Source organism: Aethalodelphis obliquidens, unplaced genomic scaffold (assembly GCF_003676395.1).
Source record: "Aethalodelphis obliquidens isolate GAN/ISIS:26980383/991018 unplaced genomic scaffold, ASM367639v1 scaffold73, whole genome shotgun sequence".
Classification (NCBI taxonomy): Eukaryota; Metazoa; Chordata; class Mammalia; order Artiodactyla; family Delphinidae; genus Aethalodelphis; species Aethalodelphis obliquidens.
Genome location: NW_020838017.1, coordinates 2848894 through 2868336, shown reverse-complemented (window position 1 = coordinate 2868336; position 19443 = coordinate 2848894). Strand labels below are relative to the sequence as shown.

The 19443-nt window shown below is 37.8% G+C and overlaps 1 protein-coding gene across 1 annotated transcript in view; it reads left to right on the top strand.

Annotated features, from left to right (window-relative positions):
* LOC113612215 (zinc finger protein 33B-like) overlaps window positions 1-19028 on the top strand; it is a 37287-nt gene extending 18259 nt beyond the window's left edge. The window contains exon 5 of the mRNA XM_027091909.1: window positions 15242-19028. Coding sequence (XP_026947710.1) covers window positions 15242-17358 — 2117 coding nt within the window. The 3' untranslated portion in view covers window positions 17359-19028. The remainder of the gene's footprint in view (window positions 1-15241) is intronic.
* Window positions 19029-19443: the final 415 nt, after the last annotated feature.

Below are 19443 nucleotides of genomic sequence, written 5' to 3'. Positions count from 1 at the left end.
TTAGATGTAAGGTTAGGTTGTTTATTTGAGATTTTTCTTTTTTCTTGGGGTAGGATTGTATTGCTATAAACTGCCCTCATAGAACTGCTTTTGCTGCATCCCATAGGTTTTCGGTCGTCATGTTTTCATTGTCATTTGTTTTTAGGTATTTTTTGATTTCCTCTTTGATTTCTTCAGTGATCTCTTGGTTATTTAATAGCATATTGTTTAGCTTCCATGTGTTTGTATTTTTAAATTAATTAATTAATCTATTTATTTTTGGCTGCATTGGGTCTACGTTGCTGCGTGGGCTTTCTGTTGTTGCGGTTAGAAGGAGCTACTCTTCGTTGCAGTTCACAGGCTTCACATTGCAGTGGCTTCTCTTGCTGCAGAGCACAGGCTCTAGGCGCACAGGCTTCAGTAGTTTTGGCTTGTGGGCTGTAGAGCGCCAGCTCAGTAGTTGCGGTGCATGGGCTTAGGTTTTCCGTGGCCTGTGGGATCTTCCCGGACCAGAGCTCGAGCCCATGTCCCCTGCATTGGCAGGCAGATTCTTAACCACTGCACCACCTTGGAACCCCACATGTTCGTATTTTTTACAGTTTTTTTCCTGTAAATGATATTTAGTCGCATAGCATTGTGGTCGGAAAAGATACTTGATATGATTTCAATTTTCTTAAATTTACCAAGGCTTGATTTGTGACCCAGGATATGGTCTATCCTGGAGAATATTCCATGAGTGCTTGAGAAGAAGCACTCTGTTGTTTTATTCTGTTGTTTTTTGATGGAATGTCCTATAAGTATCAATTAAGTCCATCTTTTAATGTGTCATTTAAAGCTTGTGTTTCCTTACTTATTTTCGTTTTAGATGATCTGTCCATTGGTGAAAGTGGGGTGTTAAAGTCCCCTAGTATTATTGTGTTACTGTCCATTTCCCCTTTTATGGCTGTTAGCATTTGCCTTATGTATTGAGGTGCTCCTATGTTGGGTGCATAAATATTTACAATTGTTATATCTTCTTCTTGGATTGATCCCTTGATCATTATGTAGTATCCTTGTCTCTTGTAATTGTCTTTATTTTAAAGTGTATTTTGTCTGATATGAGTATTGCTACTCCAGCTTTCTTTTGATTTCCATTTGCATGGAATGTCTTTTTCCATCCCCTCATTTTCAGTCTGTATGTGTCCATAGGTCTGAAATGGGTCTCTTGTAGACGGCATATATACTGGTCTTGTTTTTGTATCCATTCAGCCAGCTGTGTCTTTTGGTTGGAGCATTTAATCCATTTATATTTAAGGTAATTATCGATATGCATGTTCCTGTTACCATTTTCTTAATTGTTTTGGGTTTATTATTGTAGGTCTTTTCCTTCTCTTATGTTTCCTGCCTAGAGAAGTTTCTTTAGCATTTGTTGTAAAGCTGGTTTGGTGGTGCTGAATTCTCTTAACGTTTGCTCATCTGTAAAGGTTTTAATTTCTCCATTGAATCTGAATGAGATCCTTGCTGGGTAGAGTAATCTTGGTTGTTGGTTTTTCTCTTTTATCACTTTAAATATGTTCTGCCACTCCATTCTGGCTTGCAGAGTTTCTGCTGAAAAATCAGCTGTTAACCTTATTGAGATTCCCTTGTATGTTATTTGTTGCTTTTCACTTGCTGTTTTAATATTTTTTCTTTGTATTTAATTTTTGATAGTTTGATTAATGTGTGTCTCGGTGTGTTTCTCTTTGGGTTTATCCTGTATGGGACTCTCTGTGCTTCCTGGACTTGATGGTCTATTTCCTTTTCCATGTTAAGGAAGTTTTCGACTATAATCTCTTCAAATATTTTCTCAGACCCTTTCTTTTTCTCTTCTTTTTCTGGGACCCATAAAATTCGAATGTTGGTGCGTTTAGTGTTGTCCCAGACGTCTCTGAGACTGTCTTCAATTCTTTTCATTCTTTTTTCTTTATTCTGCTCCCTGAGAGTTATTTCCACCATTTTATCTTACAGCTCACTTATCCATTCTTCTGCCTCAGGTATTCTGTTATTGATTCCTTCTAGAGTATTTTTAACTTCAGTAATTGTGTTGTTCATTACTGTTTGTTTGCTCTTTAGTTCTTCTAGATCCTGTGAAATGTTTCTTGTATTTTCTCCATTCTGTTTCTGAGATTCTACATCATATTTACTATCATTACTCTGAATTCTTTTTCAGGTAGGTTGTCTATTTCATCTTCATTTATTTGGTCTTGTAGGTTTTTACCTTGCTCCTTCGTCTGTAACACATATTTTTGTTGTTTCATTTTTCTTTTTTTTGATGGGTGGTGCTGTATTCCTGTCTTACTGGTTGTTTGACCTGAGATGCCCAGCAATGGAATTTGCAGGCAGTTGGATAGAGCTTGGTCTTGGTGCTGAGCTGATGACCTCCGGGAGGCCTCACTCTGATTGATATTCCCTGGGGTCTGACGTTTGCTGTTAGTCCAGCAGTTTGGACTCAGAGCTCCCACCACAGGAGCTCGGGCCCGACCTCTGGACTGGGAACCCAGATCCCGCAAGCTTCGTGGCACGGTTAAAAAAAGAAAGAAAGGAGCAGTATAATATCAAAGAATATAAAACAAAATAAAATTAGAAAGGTAAAAAATATATTAGGAAAACTAAAACTGTAATTGAAACAACTGCAGCAAGGTAAAATAAAACCACAACAGAAAAAAAAAGGGGGTGGGGTGGGGAACAAGCCAAAAGGAGAGATCATTAACAAAGTATAAAAAATAAAATAAAATTAGAAAAATAAAAGACTTATTAGGAAAAATAAAAATATAAAAGAATCAACAAGGTAAAACAGAACCCCAGTCTAAAAGAGGAAAAAAGAAAAAAAGAGCCTCGATTCTGGGGGCAGAGTTTAGGCAGGGGTTGTAACTTAGGCAGGACCTAGGCGGGTGGGGGAGTGATGTTTGAGTATGGGGTAGGGCCTTGGCGGGGTGATGTTCAAGTGTGGGGCGGGGCATAGATGGGGTGACGTTTGAGTGTGGGGTGGGGCCTCTGCTTCGGACCTGCTTAGAAGGGGAGAGGCAGCAGGTGGAAAGGAGGGCCTCTGGAATGTAGAGTTCTGGAGTTTGGAGGCAGGGCCCTGAGTGAGGGTGCCTGGGTGGGGTTTAGGCCCAGCCTGTTGGAGGGGGTCTCGGAGGGGGTCTCAGATGGGGTCTCCGAGTGCAGAGGTGGGGCCCCGGGTAGGGGTGCAGGGGTGGGGCTTGGGCTCTGCACGGCAGGAGGGAGGCTCCGAGGGTAGAGGATTAGGCCCTGGAGCCCAAGAGGCTCCCCCATGCCTAAGTGGGCAAGGAAAGCACTGGCCCCATTCCCCTCTGTTCCTTCATGCCCCTCCCGCACCATCTTCCCCGTAGCCACTGGACCGCTAAGCGTGGGTGGGTTCTGCTGGGTGTAGGAACTCCTTCCCTCCCCCAGCCACCCTTCAGGGTGCCGGTCCCGGAGGTCCAGCCTTTACTTTTGCTCCCCCTTCCCCCCCACCCACTCCCTCAGGATCTGGGCAGCTGGAGGAGGCCTGGGTGTGCAGAGGATCAGGCCCGGGATCTCAGCAGATTCCTGGGGGTCCAAGTGGGCAGGGGAAACCTGGCCACGCTCCCTTTTGATCCTCTGCCCTCCCATTGGTTCCCCAAATTTCCCCTTCCTGCGTGGTACCACTTCCCCTCCCCCAGCCACCCCTCAGGAGCGCCAGGTCCCTGCCGCCTCCACTTCTCCTCCCCCTTTACTCCCCCCAAGCCTCATGTCCTACCCAGTCGCTGGGGGTTACTTCCGGCCCCTTAGGTGTCTGCGGTCCCCCACTGGTGCCTGGTAGGTGCCCTAGCTGTGAGGAGACGTGAATTCCACATCTTCCTAGTATGCCAGCTTGACTCCCCCGCCCCGCCCCCGTTTTTTCATTCAACAGATATTGAGTACCTACATTCATTACTCTGGTTTTAGGTGTTGGAAATATATCCGTGAACTAAATTTTGCCCCTGACCTCATGGAGCTTGCATTCTGATAGGGAGAGAAGGGTAAGAAACAAACAGTTACACATATATACACTTAAATGTGCCAGTAAATAGGAGATTAGAGAAGGTTAAGAATGATGGAGTATTTTATTTTAGAAAGGAGATCAAGAAGGCCTTTCTAATATTATCAACTTGAATAAAATGAGGATGAGAATCATGGGGAGTCTTGGTGGCAGAGGTGACATCAAATGTCAGTCCACCAAGGCAGGGATATACTTGGTGTTTTTGAGGACACATAAATATGACTATGGATTGGGGGAAATGAGTGAGTGAAGAGTAGAAAGAGTTGGCATTGTAGAGGTAACGGGAGCTGAAATTATGTGGTGCCATTTGGACCACGATAAGGACTTTGATTTTATTCTGAGTGAGATGAGAAGCCATTGGTATAATTTAACCCAGTAAGCAACATATGCTGATATGCTTTTTTAAATTGATTTCTCTGGCTGCTGAGCAGAGAAAATACTATTGAGGGCAGAGGGCTGAAAGCAGGAACATCAGTCAGAATAGTATTTTAATCTCTGTAAATGTGATGGTAGCTTACCCTTGGTTGGAAGTAGTGAGGAAGAATAAAAGTGATTGACTTCTGGATTTAGTTTGAAGGTGGGACCTATAAGATTTGCTCTTGAATTGGGCAAGAACTGTGAGAGAAAGAAATGAGTCAAAAAAGACTCCAGAGATTTCATCCAGAAAAATTGGATGAATGGGCACCAATTGCCAAGATTGGGAAAATTGGAGAGAAACAACTTGGGAGGAGTTATTAGGAGTTTAAATTGCATATACCAAATTTCAGGTGATTATAAAATATCCAGGTTTACTTGTGAATAAACATATGGGTATACAAGCAGAGGTAGATTAGGGGAGAGTCCAGGTTGGAGATATTTATTTGGAAATTATCAGCCATGGCAATATTTAAAGTTTTAAAATGCAGTATTTAAAGCTAAGGGATTAGATAACGTCTCTCCTTAGGAGAAGGAATGCACAGATTTGAGAGGCCTGAAGGCTGTACCCTGGGACACTACCTTTCAGAAGCCATGAGAATGAGATGGCTCAGCAGAAAAAAGAGAAGCAGCAGTTTGGAGATTAGGGGGAAAGAGAATGTGGTGTCCTGTAGCCAAGAGAAGACAGTGTTTAAAGGACAAAGTGAACTTCTTCAAAGAAGGATGTGTGAAGTAAGCCTTGTCTCTATCCCTGCCTGCAAATCATCCAGAAACATTAAAGTAAGTGAGCAATATAAACTCCATTTAATAACACTAGAGAACATCTAAAGTCCCAAATCAGTACAAATATAAATCAGTACAAATATAGAAGCTGCAAAATCACTGAAAAAATCAAGCAGGAGTGTATGTATCAGCAGATGGATAAAAAACAAAAGCATTTCTGACACTAAAAGGAATTGGCAATGTACTTATCAGGGACAAAGTAAACGCTCTGAGGTGTGAAACCTAAATGTTTAGATTAACTACAATGTTGGGCACAGGATAGCTGGAGCCTTTTTGGATACAATTTGGTTCTGCAAATCAGACGTACTAAGGCTACGTGTGGAAACAGACACATAAGCCATGTTTTTCAGTAGCACTATTGTTTCTCTGACAAATAAGAAAAGAGAGACTTTCCATCTGTGGAAAAAAAACCCTCACAGACGCCTATATGTGGGGAAATAAACATACATATTATCTTAGTGGATGATCCTAGAACACAGAATTTAAAACAAAAACTTACTTGATAACAATTAGTTAGGATGTGCAGACCTTAACAGTTACAAATCTGAGCAACACAGAAAGGCTATATCTCTTGATAAGGGGAGGCTAAAAACATGGAAAGGAATATGGTAATACAGTGAATTCTGTTAAAACAGAATGTGTGCATTCCTAAAAAATCATTGTTTTGTGCAAAATAGTATATTAAAAATCACATGGCAATGGGAAAATGGGGTTGGGGTATAACACTTAAAAGCTCTGTCTGTGACACATTGAGAGAGCAGTATTGAAGTCTCTAGCTATAATTTTGCATTTGTTTATTTCTCCTTTTCAGTTCTATTGGTTTCTGCTTTATGAATTTTGAAGAATTATTAGATGCATACATATTAGGATCTTTACGTCCTCTTGATGGATTGATCCTTTTTTGATTATGTAATGTCTCTCTATCCCTGAGAGAACTTTCTGTTTTAAAGTTTACTTTGATATTATTATAGTTACTCCAGCTTTCTTTTAGTTAATATTTCCATGGTATACCTTTTCCCATTCTTTTATATTTAAAGTGGATTTCATACAGATAGCATATGTTTGGGTCTTGTTTATCTAATGTGAAAACCTCTACTTTTTAATTGGAATATTTTGACCACTTAAATTTAACATAATTTTTGTATGTTTGGATTCAAATTTATTTCACGGTTGTTTCCTATTTGTCTCATCTATCCTTTTCTCCCCCTTTTTTCCTTTTTAAAATCTCTTTTGGGGAATTCCTTGGCAGTCCAGTGGTTAGGATTCTGCACTTTCACTGCTGAGGGTCCAGGTTTGATCCCTGGTCAGGGAGCTAAGATTCCATGAGCCGCCTGGTGCAGCAAAAAAAAAAAAAAAAAAAAAAAAATCTCTTTTAGATTGAGTTTTTTGTTTGTTTTATCTCTACTATTTACTTATTAGTAATACCTGTCTTAATTTATCTTTTAAGTGGTTGTTCTGTGGTACACTGTATACATCTTCAGTTTATCACAGTCTAAGTATACTATTCTACATGTGGTCTTACAGTCTTATAACAATATACTCCTGTCACCTTCTCCCACTTTATGTGATGTGGTAGCCATACATTTTTACTTAGAAACCCCACAATGTATAATTAATATTTTTGCTTGAGACAGTCAATCATCTTTGAAAGTGATTAAAAAGTCTTTTATTTACCTTTTTGAAAACCATGTTCAGCACTCTATTTCTTTGTTTATCTTACTCTCTCCAGTACTTCCTTTAGTACTACGTGTAACACAGGTCTGTTGGCAGTTAATTATTTTTTGTAAATTTATTTTATTTTTGGCTGTGTTGGGTCTTCATTGCTGCGTGCGGGCTTTCTCTAGTTGCGGCAAGTGGGGGCTACTCTTCACTGCAGTGTGCAGGCTTCTCACTGTGGTGGCTTCTCTTGTTGCAGAGCATGGGCTCTAGGCACATGGGCTTCAGCAGTGGTGACATGCGGGCTCAGTAGTTGTGGCTCATGGGCTCTGGAGTGCAGCCTCAGTAGTTGTGGCACACGGGCTTAGTTGCTCTGTGGCACGTGAGACCCGTGTTCGAACCTGTGTCCCCTGCATTGGCAGGCAGATTCTTAACCACTGCGCCACCAGGGAATCCCTGTTGGCTGTTAATTTTCTCAGCTTTTATTTGTCTAAAAAGGCCTTTATTTAATCTTTTCATTTGTGAAATATAGAATTTTTCTGAGTGCAGATTTCTGGATTGGCACTTTTTTTTCTGTCCTTACTTTAAAGAGCTGATCCACTGTCTTCTGGCTTACACTCTTACTTCCTCCTTTGTTCTTCTGTATTTAATGTTCTGGTTTTTCTAGCTGCCTCCAAGACTTTTTTTTTTTTTTTTTTTGCAGTACGCGGGCCTCTCACTGCTATGGCCTTTCCTGTTGCGGAGCACAGGCTCCGGACGCGCAGGCTCAGTGGCCATGGCTCACGGGCCCAGCTGCTCCGCGGCATGCAGGATCCTCCCAGACCGGGGCACGAACCTGCGTCCCCTGCAACGGCAGGCAGACTCCCAACCACCACGCCACCAGGGAAGCCCCAAGACTTTTTTTATCTTTGGTTTTCAACTGTTTGGCTCTGATGTTTCTAGGTTTAGCTTTGTTTTGTCTGTATTTTTCTTTTTTGTTGTTTTATCAGCTTCTCAAATACATGGTTTGATGTCTTTCATCTTTTCTACCTTTTTTTCTGCGACTCCAGTTACTTATATGTGGCTGTGTTTGATATTATTTCGTGGTTCTTGGATCTTTCACATCAGGAGAATTTTCTCAGTATTTGTGCTCCATTTTCAGCTTTTAGCTGTCCTCCCAAAGCTGTATTACAGAGGTTTATCTTTCTGCTCTTGCTCTTCCTCCAGCAGTGAGCTGCTACTACTTGTTACTTCATGCTGTACTTCTGGTGGGGGCAAGGGTGTTCTTTGTTGTTCTGATCCAGCTTCCGTTTTAGGTGTGAGCCTGGGCCTCAGTAGTGGGGTTTCCTCAGCGTACCTCCCTTTTCTTCAGTGGTAAGAGACTTCTACTTTTGTATCAATTACGGATTTTGGGCCCAAGATGGGTTCTCTGCTCCTTCTCTGGGTATAGAGTATTTATCTTCTACTCCTGTCCCCCTATACTCCCATACTAGGGGATCCAGATTGTTGGCTAAATTCATCTCAGATTGGTAGCTTGCTTTAAGCAAAAGAAAATGAGTTCTCTCTTAAGGAAAAGCACCCTCAATGCAGGACACATTAGGATTCTCACTTATTAAATATGAGCTTAAAAAAAACTTAAAGAAATATATTGTTTGTGAGATTAAGCAGAAATAACAAAATATATTTTCCAACACCTGTTATTTAAGATAAAGGCTTTTTTAGATAGTTAAGTGTAAAGCATCCATTCAAAGAAATAAAAGATGAAATAAAATCAGTAAGGAAGAAAGAATGTCTAAATGGCTAGGCAGATGGTTGAATAACCCATTAGAATTTTTAGAACTAAAAATAAGTTGTTGAAATTCTAAAAAATGGATTAACTACCAGATTAGATGCAGCTGAAGAGACGTTACTAGAAAATACCACTAAATAAATGACACAGTCCAAGTATAGGGTGACAGGAGAAGGAAAATACGTCAGTACGTTCAAAGATGTATAGGATAGGGATGAGAAGACAGATATAACATGAATCATTGGATCACAAGAAGCAGAAAGAAGAACGGAGAAGCAATATTTGAAGCAATAATAGCTTAGAATTTTCCAGAAATCCTTCAGTAAGACCACATATGTGGACACAAAACACACACCAAGCAGGATAAATAAAAAGTAATATATACTTAAGTACTATTAGTATAACTTGAGAACACTGGATCTTAATAGCAGCCAGAGAGAAAATCAGGTTACTGCCTAAGGAATGAGACATTGCCAGAGACATCTAAATTGAAGCAAAAAATATTTGTCAATCTAGAATAATGAACTCAGGAAGCTATTTTTTAAAGAATGAGAGTTGTCAAAGAGAAATAAAGCCAGATACTAGTTAAAGGCAATATAGATTTTATTCAGTAACTATTGAAATAGACGGATAAAATTTCAATAAAACTGAGCTTAACTCCAAATACAGCAAAGGCAGCTGGGGATTTGTAGCCAACAAGCAGAGTGAAGGCGTAAGTGAATAGAAAACTACTAAGAGGAGACATCAAGGGTAGGGATATTCTTGCTAAACTGGCCTAACAGAATTCTTGCTAAATGCAGGCCAAGGGTTTATAAATCATGGTTGGAGCATGAGGAACTTACGGGTGAGGAGATATCAAGGGTGAGGAGATTGTCACTAGACTGACAAGGTTTCTTGCTGAAACTGCTCAGTAGAGACAGACATGAAAGGCCAAGGTCAAGACCTAGTCAAGAATAAGTCTCAGAGGAGCTTAACTAAAATTTAGTCAAGGAGAGAGTCTTTGTCAGAGTGTATGATTAAATTTGGATTGGTCCTGAAATAAATTATAGGAACAATATCTTTTATTGTATAATTTTGTTAGTAAAATTAAAATAGAAATACTACAGGACGAGAGAAAATGAAACCCAAAAGAGTGCTTGAGATGAGAGAAGTGGTAAGTTATAAGAAATTAGGAAATTTATAGCTAAGTCTAAACAACATGTGGATAGAATCATTATGATATCTAATTTGTAAGGCTAAAAAAGATACTATGATAAACTAAAAAATAGTTGTATAATTGAGTTGGGAGGTGATCAAATGGCATGTGACTCTTCTCTTATTCAGAAAAAGAGGTTCAGGTTATAGAATCACCTTAGATTTTAAGTTAAATATTAATGACAGAATTTAATGGACAGCCACCTAAAGTGGAGAAACAGGTATGTATAACCTCCAAAGTTGTAAAGAGAAAAAAGTGGAAAAGATTTTTAAAAATTAGTCTAAAACAAAGAAAGAAAGGTACAATAAAAGTAGTAGTAAAACTGTGACAAATACAAAGTAGCAAGTAAAATGGAGACAACGTGACATATTTTAATAATCACCATAATTGTATATAAAAGGACTAAATTTACCAGTCAAATTGGATCTTCAAATAATAAAATAACCTATATCTAAGACATCAGGTTTTAGTAACTTTGTATCTTCAGCATCTTTTGCTCACTCAGCATTCTGTGTTTTATGTGTCTGCAGAACATCTCTAACAGGATACTCCAATTCCTCTAATGTGGCAAGAACTACTATTAAAATCATCATTCACAAATCACAATCTTCCCTACTAATCTTCATTTATTAGGTTCTGTGAACCTTCTACTCTTAAAACTGACATAGCAGCATTTTATTTTTCTCTCTATCATCCTTTCTTACTGATATTAGATCACTGTTATTGGTTTTTTAAAAAATATTTATTTGGATGCATCAGGTCTTAGTTGCAGCACACAGGATTGAGGCACACGGGATTGCAACATGTGGGGTCTTTCATTGTGGCACACCAGCTCTTTGTTGCCATGCATGGGATCTTTGTTGCGGCTTGGGCTTCTCTAGTTGTGGTGTGTGGGCTCCAGAGCACGCGGGCTCACTAGTTGCAGCATGTGGGCTTAGTTGCCCTGTGGTATGTGGGGTCTTAGTTCCCAGACCAGGGATTGAACCTGCGTCTCATGCACTGAAAGGTGAATTCCTAACCACTGGACCACCAGGGAAGTCCCTAGATCACTATTATTGTTATACTTTTGTAAAAGTGTTTAAAAAATATTTTTATTTTCTCATTTTCCACTGACACCACCCAAAACACTAACCATATTGTTTTAGTTTGTTCTAGTTTCTAAATGAAATTATACTTTCCCCCCCAAAGCATCTAATTTATCATGTTAGTAGCCTGAGTTACATTTTTCCCAATGTGTAATATATGAAATTTAAGTTTTTCTCTTTTAATGATGTTTTTTAAAAATATTTATTTATTAGGCTGTGCCAAGTCTTAGTTGAGACATGCGGGATCTTTTTTTTTTAGTTGCGGCATGCGGGCTCATAATTGCAGCATGTGGACTTCTTAGTTGCAGCATGCAGACTCTTAGTTGCGGCATGCAGACTCAGTGGCGGCATGCATGCAGGATCTGGTTCCCCAACCAGGAATCAAACCTGGGCCCCTTGCATTGGGAGCATGGAGTCTTACCCACTGGACCACCAGGGAAGTCCCTTAATGATGCTGGCACAAAACTGGGGGTGCTAAACTCCCATTTAATCCTTCCTATCACCCATATATATGCTTTCCTTCCCTACAGCTCTATGTTTGATTCCTATGTACTCAGTGATTCTCATGAATTAATATGTGAAAAGTACATGGAACAGAGCCTGGCTCATGGAGATGGTTTGTTAGTTTTCTTGTTATTATCATTATTAATATTTTTAAGCATTTTTCTTGTTTTTTTGTTTTTTTACTCTTTTTAGATTATTTCTTGACTTTGTCGAACATCTGAGGCAAAGGAGAAAAATAATATATTTCCATAAATAATTTTTTGAGCAAAAAAGAGCACTCTGCTTAAAATTATATTTTCACAAAACAAGTAATATTTATAAGATGAAAAATACCCAAACTCATATTTAGAATTTGGAAATTATCCCCTCTACATATTAATGACTAAATTGGTCATAGTTCAGTATTTGTACAGCAGATTCATATAATGCTTCATTTACCATGATAAAAATTATTAATATTCAGAGGGAGCTATATATTTTGCCATTGTTTGATTTTCTTATTCATTTCAAAATATAATACTAAAATAAATCTGTTTTATAATTTTTATATCCTTTGTAAGTCCAGAACAGCAACAACAAAAAAATTTCTACCCTTTCCTCTAAAAAGCCTTCATAGATCCCCTCAAAAAAAAAAATCTCTACCTGTTCCCACTCTCATAATCCTTCATTTCTCTTTTATGTGTTTATTACATTCTGCAATATAGTATAGCTGTATTTGTGCATCCACTTTCCACATTTCCTCTACTATGTACTAAGGTCCTGGGGTCAGGATTAAGGTTTATTCATTGATGTGCCCCTCCCAAAGAATTTGGTCTAATAATTGGTATAAACTCAGTACTACCATATTTGTTTTTAAATAATTTAGCCCTTTTTGGTTAGTGATCCAAAAAGGGATGTTATTCCACTATATAGAATGCTATATTTATTAATTAGTTTTTTTTTATACTCAGTGCTTGCCTTAAGGTGACCATCCACTGATTTTTATTTAAATACTTGTGGTTTTCTACTTCCTTTGTCTTTGTGCTTCAGATCCTGTCTTTACCATTCATGAAACAGAATAGAAACTATATCCATTAAAAATCAGTTTAGGGCTTCCCTGGTGGCGCAGTGGTTGAGAGTCCGCCTGCCGATGCAGGGGACATGGGTTCGTGCCCCGGTCTGGGAAGATCCCACATGCCGCGGAGCGGCTAGGCCCGTGAGCCATGGCCGCTAAGCCTGTGCCTCCAGAGCCTGTGCTCCACAACGGGAGAGGCCACAACAGTGAGAGGCCCGCATACCAAAAAAAAAACCAAAACCAAAAACAAAAAAAACAACAACAAAAAAAAAAAATCAGTTTAGAATTTATTGATATAAAAGAGAAAGCTTGAAAGTCTCTGTATTTATGTGCTTTTTAACAGTGCTTTGAAATGAATGATTTGTTTTAAATATTGATTATACCCATTAATGAGTTATTTGTACATTATTTTCATAAGAAAAATTATAGATTTAATAAGCAGTTATTTTTAAGAGGTATTTCCAACAAATCTTGGTATTTCCCATTAGCTTATAATATATGTGTATACATGTTGCAACATGTATTCACTTTAGTTTATTTTTAATTTTTATCCTTTGAAGTAAAAATATTTTGATAAATTTTAAAATTTAAGCTCAAGGTTCCCCAGCTTTTATGAAATGTTTTGTACTTGTTTTGATATACATTATCTGCTGTAGATTCTAATTCTTGATAGTGTATGGATATTGAATGAGGCTGTTTTCTTATGTATATTATGCTTTCTCCAAAGAGAGCATATCTTATTTTGTTATATAACTTATAATGGATATTGGATCATTACTTAATTGTTACTCTTGATGAGTGAGAGGGCCTTTATATTGATTCATTCAGAAGACACTACAAAAGAATTAACTTCTGAATGCACATATTGAATTTTAAACCTTTAGATTCTTGTTCAAAAATTACAGGTTTGAATAAAATTTGAGATTTGTGTTTTGAAAAGCACACTGCTTGTTAAGGACCATTATTAATTCCATATCCACTCAAGGTATTCAAAGGAAATCAGAGGTAAACACTTGTAAGACCATGGGATATAGTTGGGAAAAGAAGGGGAAAAAAAGAAAAGACAACTGAGTATTTTAAATTTCAGCAATTAATAGAGGATGTTTATGTTACAAAGGAGTATTGTCCATTGTTGTGATAGAATGAGATGTACAGAATGTAATAAATTTTAAATTTCAGTGTAAATAGAACTTGAAATTGTAGAGATGTTTGTAAAGACATATTGGGAAACAGATGTGAGACAGTGTCATTTCCCTGATGTTTAATGTTTAAATTCTAAGCAAAGCCAAAATGGGAATGTAAACCAGCTTAGTGAAAGTCTTGGTTGAACTTGAACAATTTCTGGCAAATTAATAGTCTGTCATTTCTAGAAAGAATACATTTATTATGGCCTTGTGGAGTGATATTGTGGTTACCCAATATGAATATAGTTGGAAAAAGTATTTTTCCCCCCAGGATGGTAACTACAGTCTATTTTGTCTAATGATGCTTGGAGACAGTGGGCTCTGGACAGGTTTTTGAACAGGGTCATCACTGTTATATTGCAAATACTGAACAGGAAGATAACAAGATGAAGTCTAGCTGAGAATTCTTAGGATAAATAAATGTAAGTATCAGTGAATATTTTAGGTCAGGTCCTCCATGGTTTTAAATATAAATAACACCCAGAAATGTAGAGATCTGGGTTTAAAAACAAAAAAATACATTAACATATTAAATTTGTCACAGAAAATTTAAGATGAGGAAAAGTTAGCATTTGATGGTTGGATAGGTTAACTTTTGCAAAAACTCTTAGAGAATAACCTGAATATACTAAAACTAAAAACAGGCTTCCCTGGTGGCGCAGTGGTTGAGAGTCCGCCTGCCGATGCAGGGGACACAGGTTTGTGCCCTAGTCTGGGAAGATCCCACATGCCGCGGAACGGCTGGGCCTGTGAGCCATGGCTGCTGAGCCTGCGCATCTGGAGCCTGTGCTCCACAACGGGAGAGGCCACAACAGTGAGAGGCCCGCGTACCACAAAAACAAACAAAAAAAAAACAAATGGATCTGGCCCTCTGGCAGTCTTCCTTGTCTCTTTGATTTTACATTTCTTGGTAGACATTTGTATTCTTTGTAAGTCACACGAGTAGAGAATGAATAAGAAAGTAGGCTACAGGTCTCCTTAAGCAGGAACAAATTGGTACTTTTCCATAAATTTAATTTGGTATTAACAGTATAATAAATTAGCAATATATAAGAGAAAATTAAAATAATTTTAAAAAGAGGAGAATTGAACTAGAAACATGTAAATCATAGAGATTTAGCTGCAGTATTTTAAGTATATCATGTAAAGTCTAATCTGTATCCTTCAAAAGATCAAATCAGTCCTCTGATATTTCTCCAGGGTACTCTTACCTACTAATCATTGCCTCTCTGCTTCTCTGCATTTCCAACACCTGAATCAGTCTTTTTTTTTTTCAAAGTCTGTCTTCCTTTATTCACTGTGATTTGTATTTATTTTTAACCTATGTTAAGTCTTGAAGTACATATTTATAAATTGTTAAATGTAGATGGGTTCATTCTAAGTTTTTATCCCCCATTTCTACTCTGTCAGGCTTTGTTTATTTCTTCTAAGCCAAAAGGATGAGGGACATGAACATCTTGGATTACTCTTATTTCAAGAAACTGAGTCAATCATATAAAAGGGCATTTGTATGTAAGTGTAAGTTTATCATAATAGTAATAAAATTAATAACTTAGTGTTTTTTTTCTCTTTTCCAGAAGTCTGCAAAGTTGATAATCAGCTAGAGCAGAATCAGGAAATCCAGGACAGACATTTCGGGCAAGCTCCGTTTATCAACAACAAAACACTGACTATAGAGAGAGGTAATGTATTAGGAAAAATGTTTAATTTCAGCACATACCCAGTTTCTTCTGTAAAAATACCTTGTAAATGTGACACAAGTGGTATGAGTTTGAAATATATTTCAGAATTAATTATTGAGAAAAACTATTTAAGAAAGAAGTCTGATGATCTCAGCGCATATGGAAAATTATTCCTTCATATTAACCATGAAAAAACTCATGTGGGAGAGATACCTTATGAATTCATTCAAAATGGAAAGTACCTCAGTCATAATGAAGACTTCATGCCATATGAGAAAATTAAAAATGTAGAGCATTCTTTTGACTACAAAGAACGTGGGAAAGATTTCTGTGAGAAGACACTTTTCATCACATATAAACAAGCTCACAAGGGACAGAGTCCTTGTGAACATAGGGAATGTGATAAAACATTCTGTAATTATTCAACCCCCCAAAAAAGAGAAAGTCTTTATGAGTTTAATGAATATGGTAAAGCCTCTGAGAAATTATCTCTCTTGAAACATAGAGTTCATTTGAAGGTGAAAGATTATGAACATATTGAAAAAGTGGATAATTTCAGCAGATCAGACTTTCCTGACACAGGAGAGAGAACATTTGAATCTAACCTGAGGGAACCTTTCTGGGAGAAGTCAGTTCTTAATGTAACTCAGAGAACAGGCATAGGAGACAATGTCTATGAATGTAATGAACGTGAAAAAGCATTCTGTGAAAAATCAAAACTCACCAAACATCAGAGACTATATACAGGAGAGAAACCCTATGAATGTAACGAATGTGGGAAATGCTTCTCTAGGAAGTCACTTCTCACTTTACATCAGAGAATCCACACTGGAGAGAAGCCCTATAAATGTAATGAATGTGGGAAATCCTTCTCTAGGAATTCACACCTCACAATTCATCAGAGAACTCACACAGGAGAGAAACCCTATGAATGTAAGGAATGTAGAAAAAGCTTCTACCATAAGTCATATCTCACAGTACACCAGAGAATTCACACAGGGGAGAAACCCTATGAATGTAATCAATGTGGGAAAACCTTCATAAGCAACTCAGTTCTCACAGTACATCAGAAAACACACACAGGTGAGAAACCCTATGAGTGTAGTCAATGTGGGAAATTTTTCTCCAGGAATTCATACCTTACAGTACATCAGAGAACTCACTCAGGTGAGAAACCATATGAATGTAAGGTATGTGGGAAAACCTTCTGTCATAAGTCAGATGTCACTAAACACCAGAAAACTCACATAGGGAGGAAACCCTACAAATGTAATGAGTGCGAGAAAACCTTCAGTCGCAATTCAGGCCTAAAAGTACACCAGAGAACACACACAAAGGAGAAACCCTATGAATGTAATGAGTGTGGGAAATCATTCTCTGAGAAATCAGTCCTCACGGTACATCAGAGAATACACACAGGGGAAAAACCTTATAAGTGTAATGAATGTGGAAAAACCTTTTACAATAAGTCAGATCTCACTAAACACCAGAGAACTCACACAGGTGAGAAACCCTATGAATGTAAGGAATGTGGGAAATTCTTCTCTAGAAATTCATACCTTACAGTACACCAGAGAGCTCACACAGGGGAAAAACCCTATGTGTGTAAAAAATGTGGGAAAACCTTCTACTATAAGTCAGACTATACAGTACATAAGAGAACACACAGAGGGGAGAAGTCTTCTCACTGTGATCAGTGTGGGAAAACCTTCACTTGCAATTCAGTCCTCAGATCACATCAGAGAACTCACACAGGGGAGAAGCCCTATGAATGTAAGGAGTGTGGGAAATCTTTCTCTGAGAAATCAGTCCTCACTGTACATCAGAGGATACACACAGGGGAAAAACCTTATAAGTGTAATGAATGTGGGAAGCCCTTCTATCATAAGTCAGATCTCACTAAACATCAGAGGACACACACAGGGGAGAAACCCTATGAATGCAGTCATTGTGGGAAAACCTTCAGTTGCAACTCAGGTCTCAAAGTACATCAGAGAAGACACATAAGGTAGAAACCCTATGAATGTATTGAGTGTGTGAAAACCTCTAAGAAATCAGTTCTCACAGTACATTCAAAATTACATACAGGGGAAAAAATCTTTTAAATTTAGCAATGAGAGAAATCTTAGTATCTAGCATTTCATACCTTGAAATACTATGGAGAATTCACACAGAACATGACCCCTATGAATGTCAAGTGGCAAATTTTTTTACCCTAAGTCATATTCCAAAGTAAATGAAAGAGTAACCACAGGGGAAATTACTATGAATGTAATGAATATCTATTAATAAGACAACTAAAAAATGAATACATGAAGAAACCCTACTAATGTATATGGGAAATGGGGGGAAATATTATAAGTTAGGGCTTGTTAAACAAATAACTTACGTAGGAGATAATCCTGTGAATCAAATGTATGTAGGAAAATGTTCTTCCAGAACTTGGCCATTACTAACAGTCAGATAAACTACACCTGGGGAGAACTGTCAACATCTTGTATTTTTTTGAAAACTTCATACACAAGTTGTACTTGCTGTATGTCAGGGAAATAATAGGGAAGAGACCTGAAGAATACAGCAAATATAGTTGAGCCTATTTCAAGAAATGCCATTTTACTGAACAAGGCGATGTAGAGATGAAGTCTTAAAGATGTTTTGAATGTGAAGGCTTTAACAGAATTCAGACTTTATTATATCTGAAGATTGTTTTGAAGGAAGTCTGTCAACTTAGGAAGTATGGACAGAAATTTTCCTTTAGATATGATGTTATTCTAAAAGTTATATTTTGCACTTATTTCAAATTTTTTAGTAGAAATAAAACTGAAAATAGACATTTATAAAAATATTAACGGGAATATGAAGCTTTTTTAAAAGCACAAATAAATTGAATAATCTCAGTCTCTGATTCTACTTTTGGAGAAACACGTATCAGCCCATGGCCTTCCACATCATGAGCCATCACATGTTTTTGATGAGTCTGCACCCCAACTGTGCTGTTACCCATGCAAATACAGTTGGTCCTTCATGTCTGTGTTTTCCTATCTGCGGTTCTGTGGTTGGTTGACTCCACATATGCAGAACCCAAGAGTATGGAGGGCCTACTGTAAAGAACTTGAGCATCAGCTGATTTTGATATTTGAAGAGGTGTCCAGGAACTAGTCCCCAGCAGATACTGAGGGATGACTGTACTGCCTAATTGTCCGGTTCATCCAGGGGCCTACCTCTAGGGGATCTCAGAATGGACTAGATCCCCAGAACAATTGCCAGGATCAGCCAGGGGCAGCATTGAGACTGCTTCTGCTTCCTCTTCTTAGGTTCAGTAACCGGAAACATTGAGTGTGAATGAAGCTAGAGTACTGGCTAGAATACTCTAGGACATAAGACCTCAGTGCTCCCATTTAAATTTACAGGAAGCTTTTCATAGCCCATTCTATATCCTATAGCTGTTACCACCTTCCACAGTATTCTAAATTTGGTTAATACTGATCCCACATGTCTCATTACTTTTACAATAATACACATATATTATTGCGTTTATGTGTGTGATATAACATTGTTTTACAGGTATATCACTGGGAACGTGTTCTGCAACTTTTGTCTTCAAATGCATGGTTTTGGTATTTATACATGTTGATATATTTTGCTTTAGTTGACTCATTTTAATAAAATGTAATATATGGGGTCTTCTGTGGCAGTCCAGTGGTTAAGACTTCACTTTCCAATGCAGTGGGTGTGGGTTCGATCCCTGGTCAGGGAGCTAAGATCCCACATGCCTTGTGGCCAAAAAACCAAAACATAAAGCAGAAGCAATATTGTAACAAATTCAATCAAGACTTTAAAAATGGTCCATATTAAGAAAACTTAAAAAAATAGCATATGACTATGTAACTATAACAATATTGTCCATTTTTGTGTTTATGATTTTTAAATTTTTCAGTTTTAATATAAAGTAATAAGGTTTGAGTTTTTTTAAAATCAACTTTGAAGTATAATTTAAATGTGGTAAAATATACCCTATTTAAGTAGCTGATTTAATGAGTTTTAATAATAGTATAACCATATGTAATCACTCCTGCAATTAAGAAAGACAGCATACC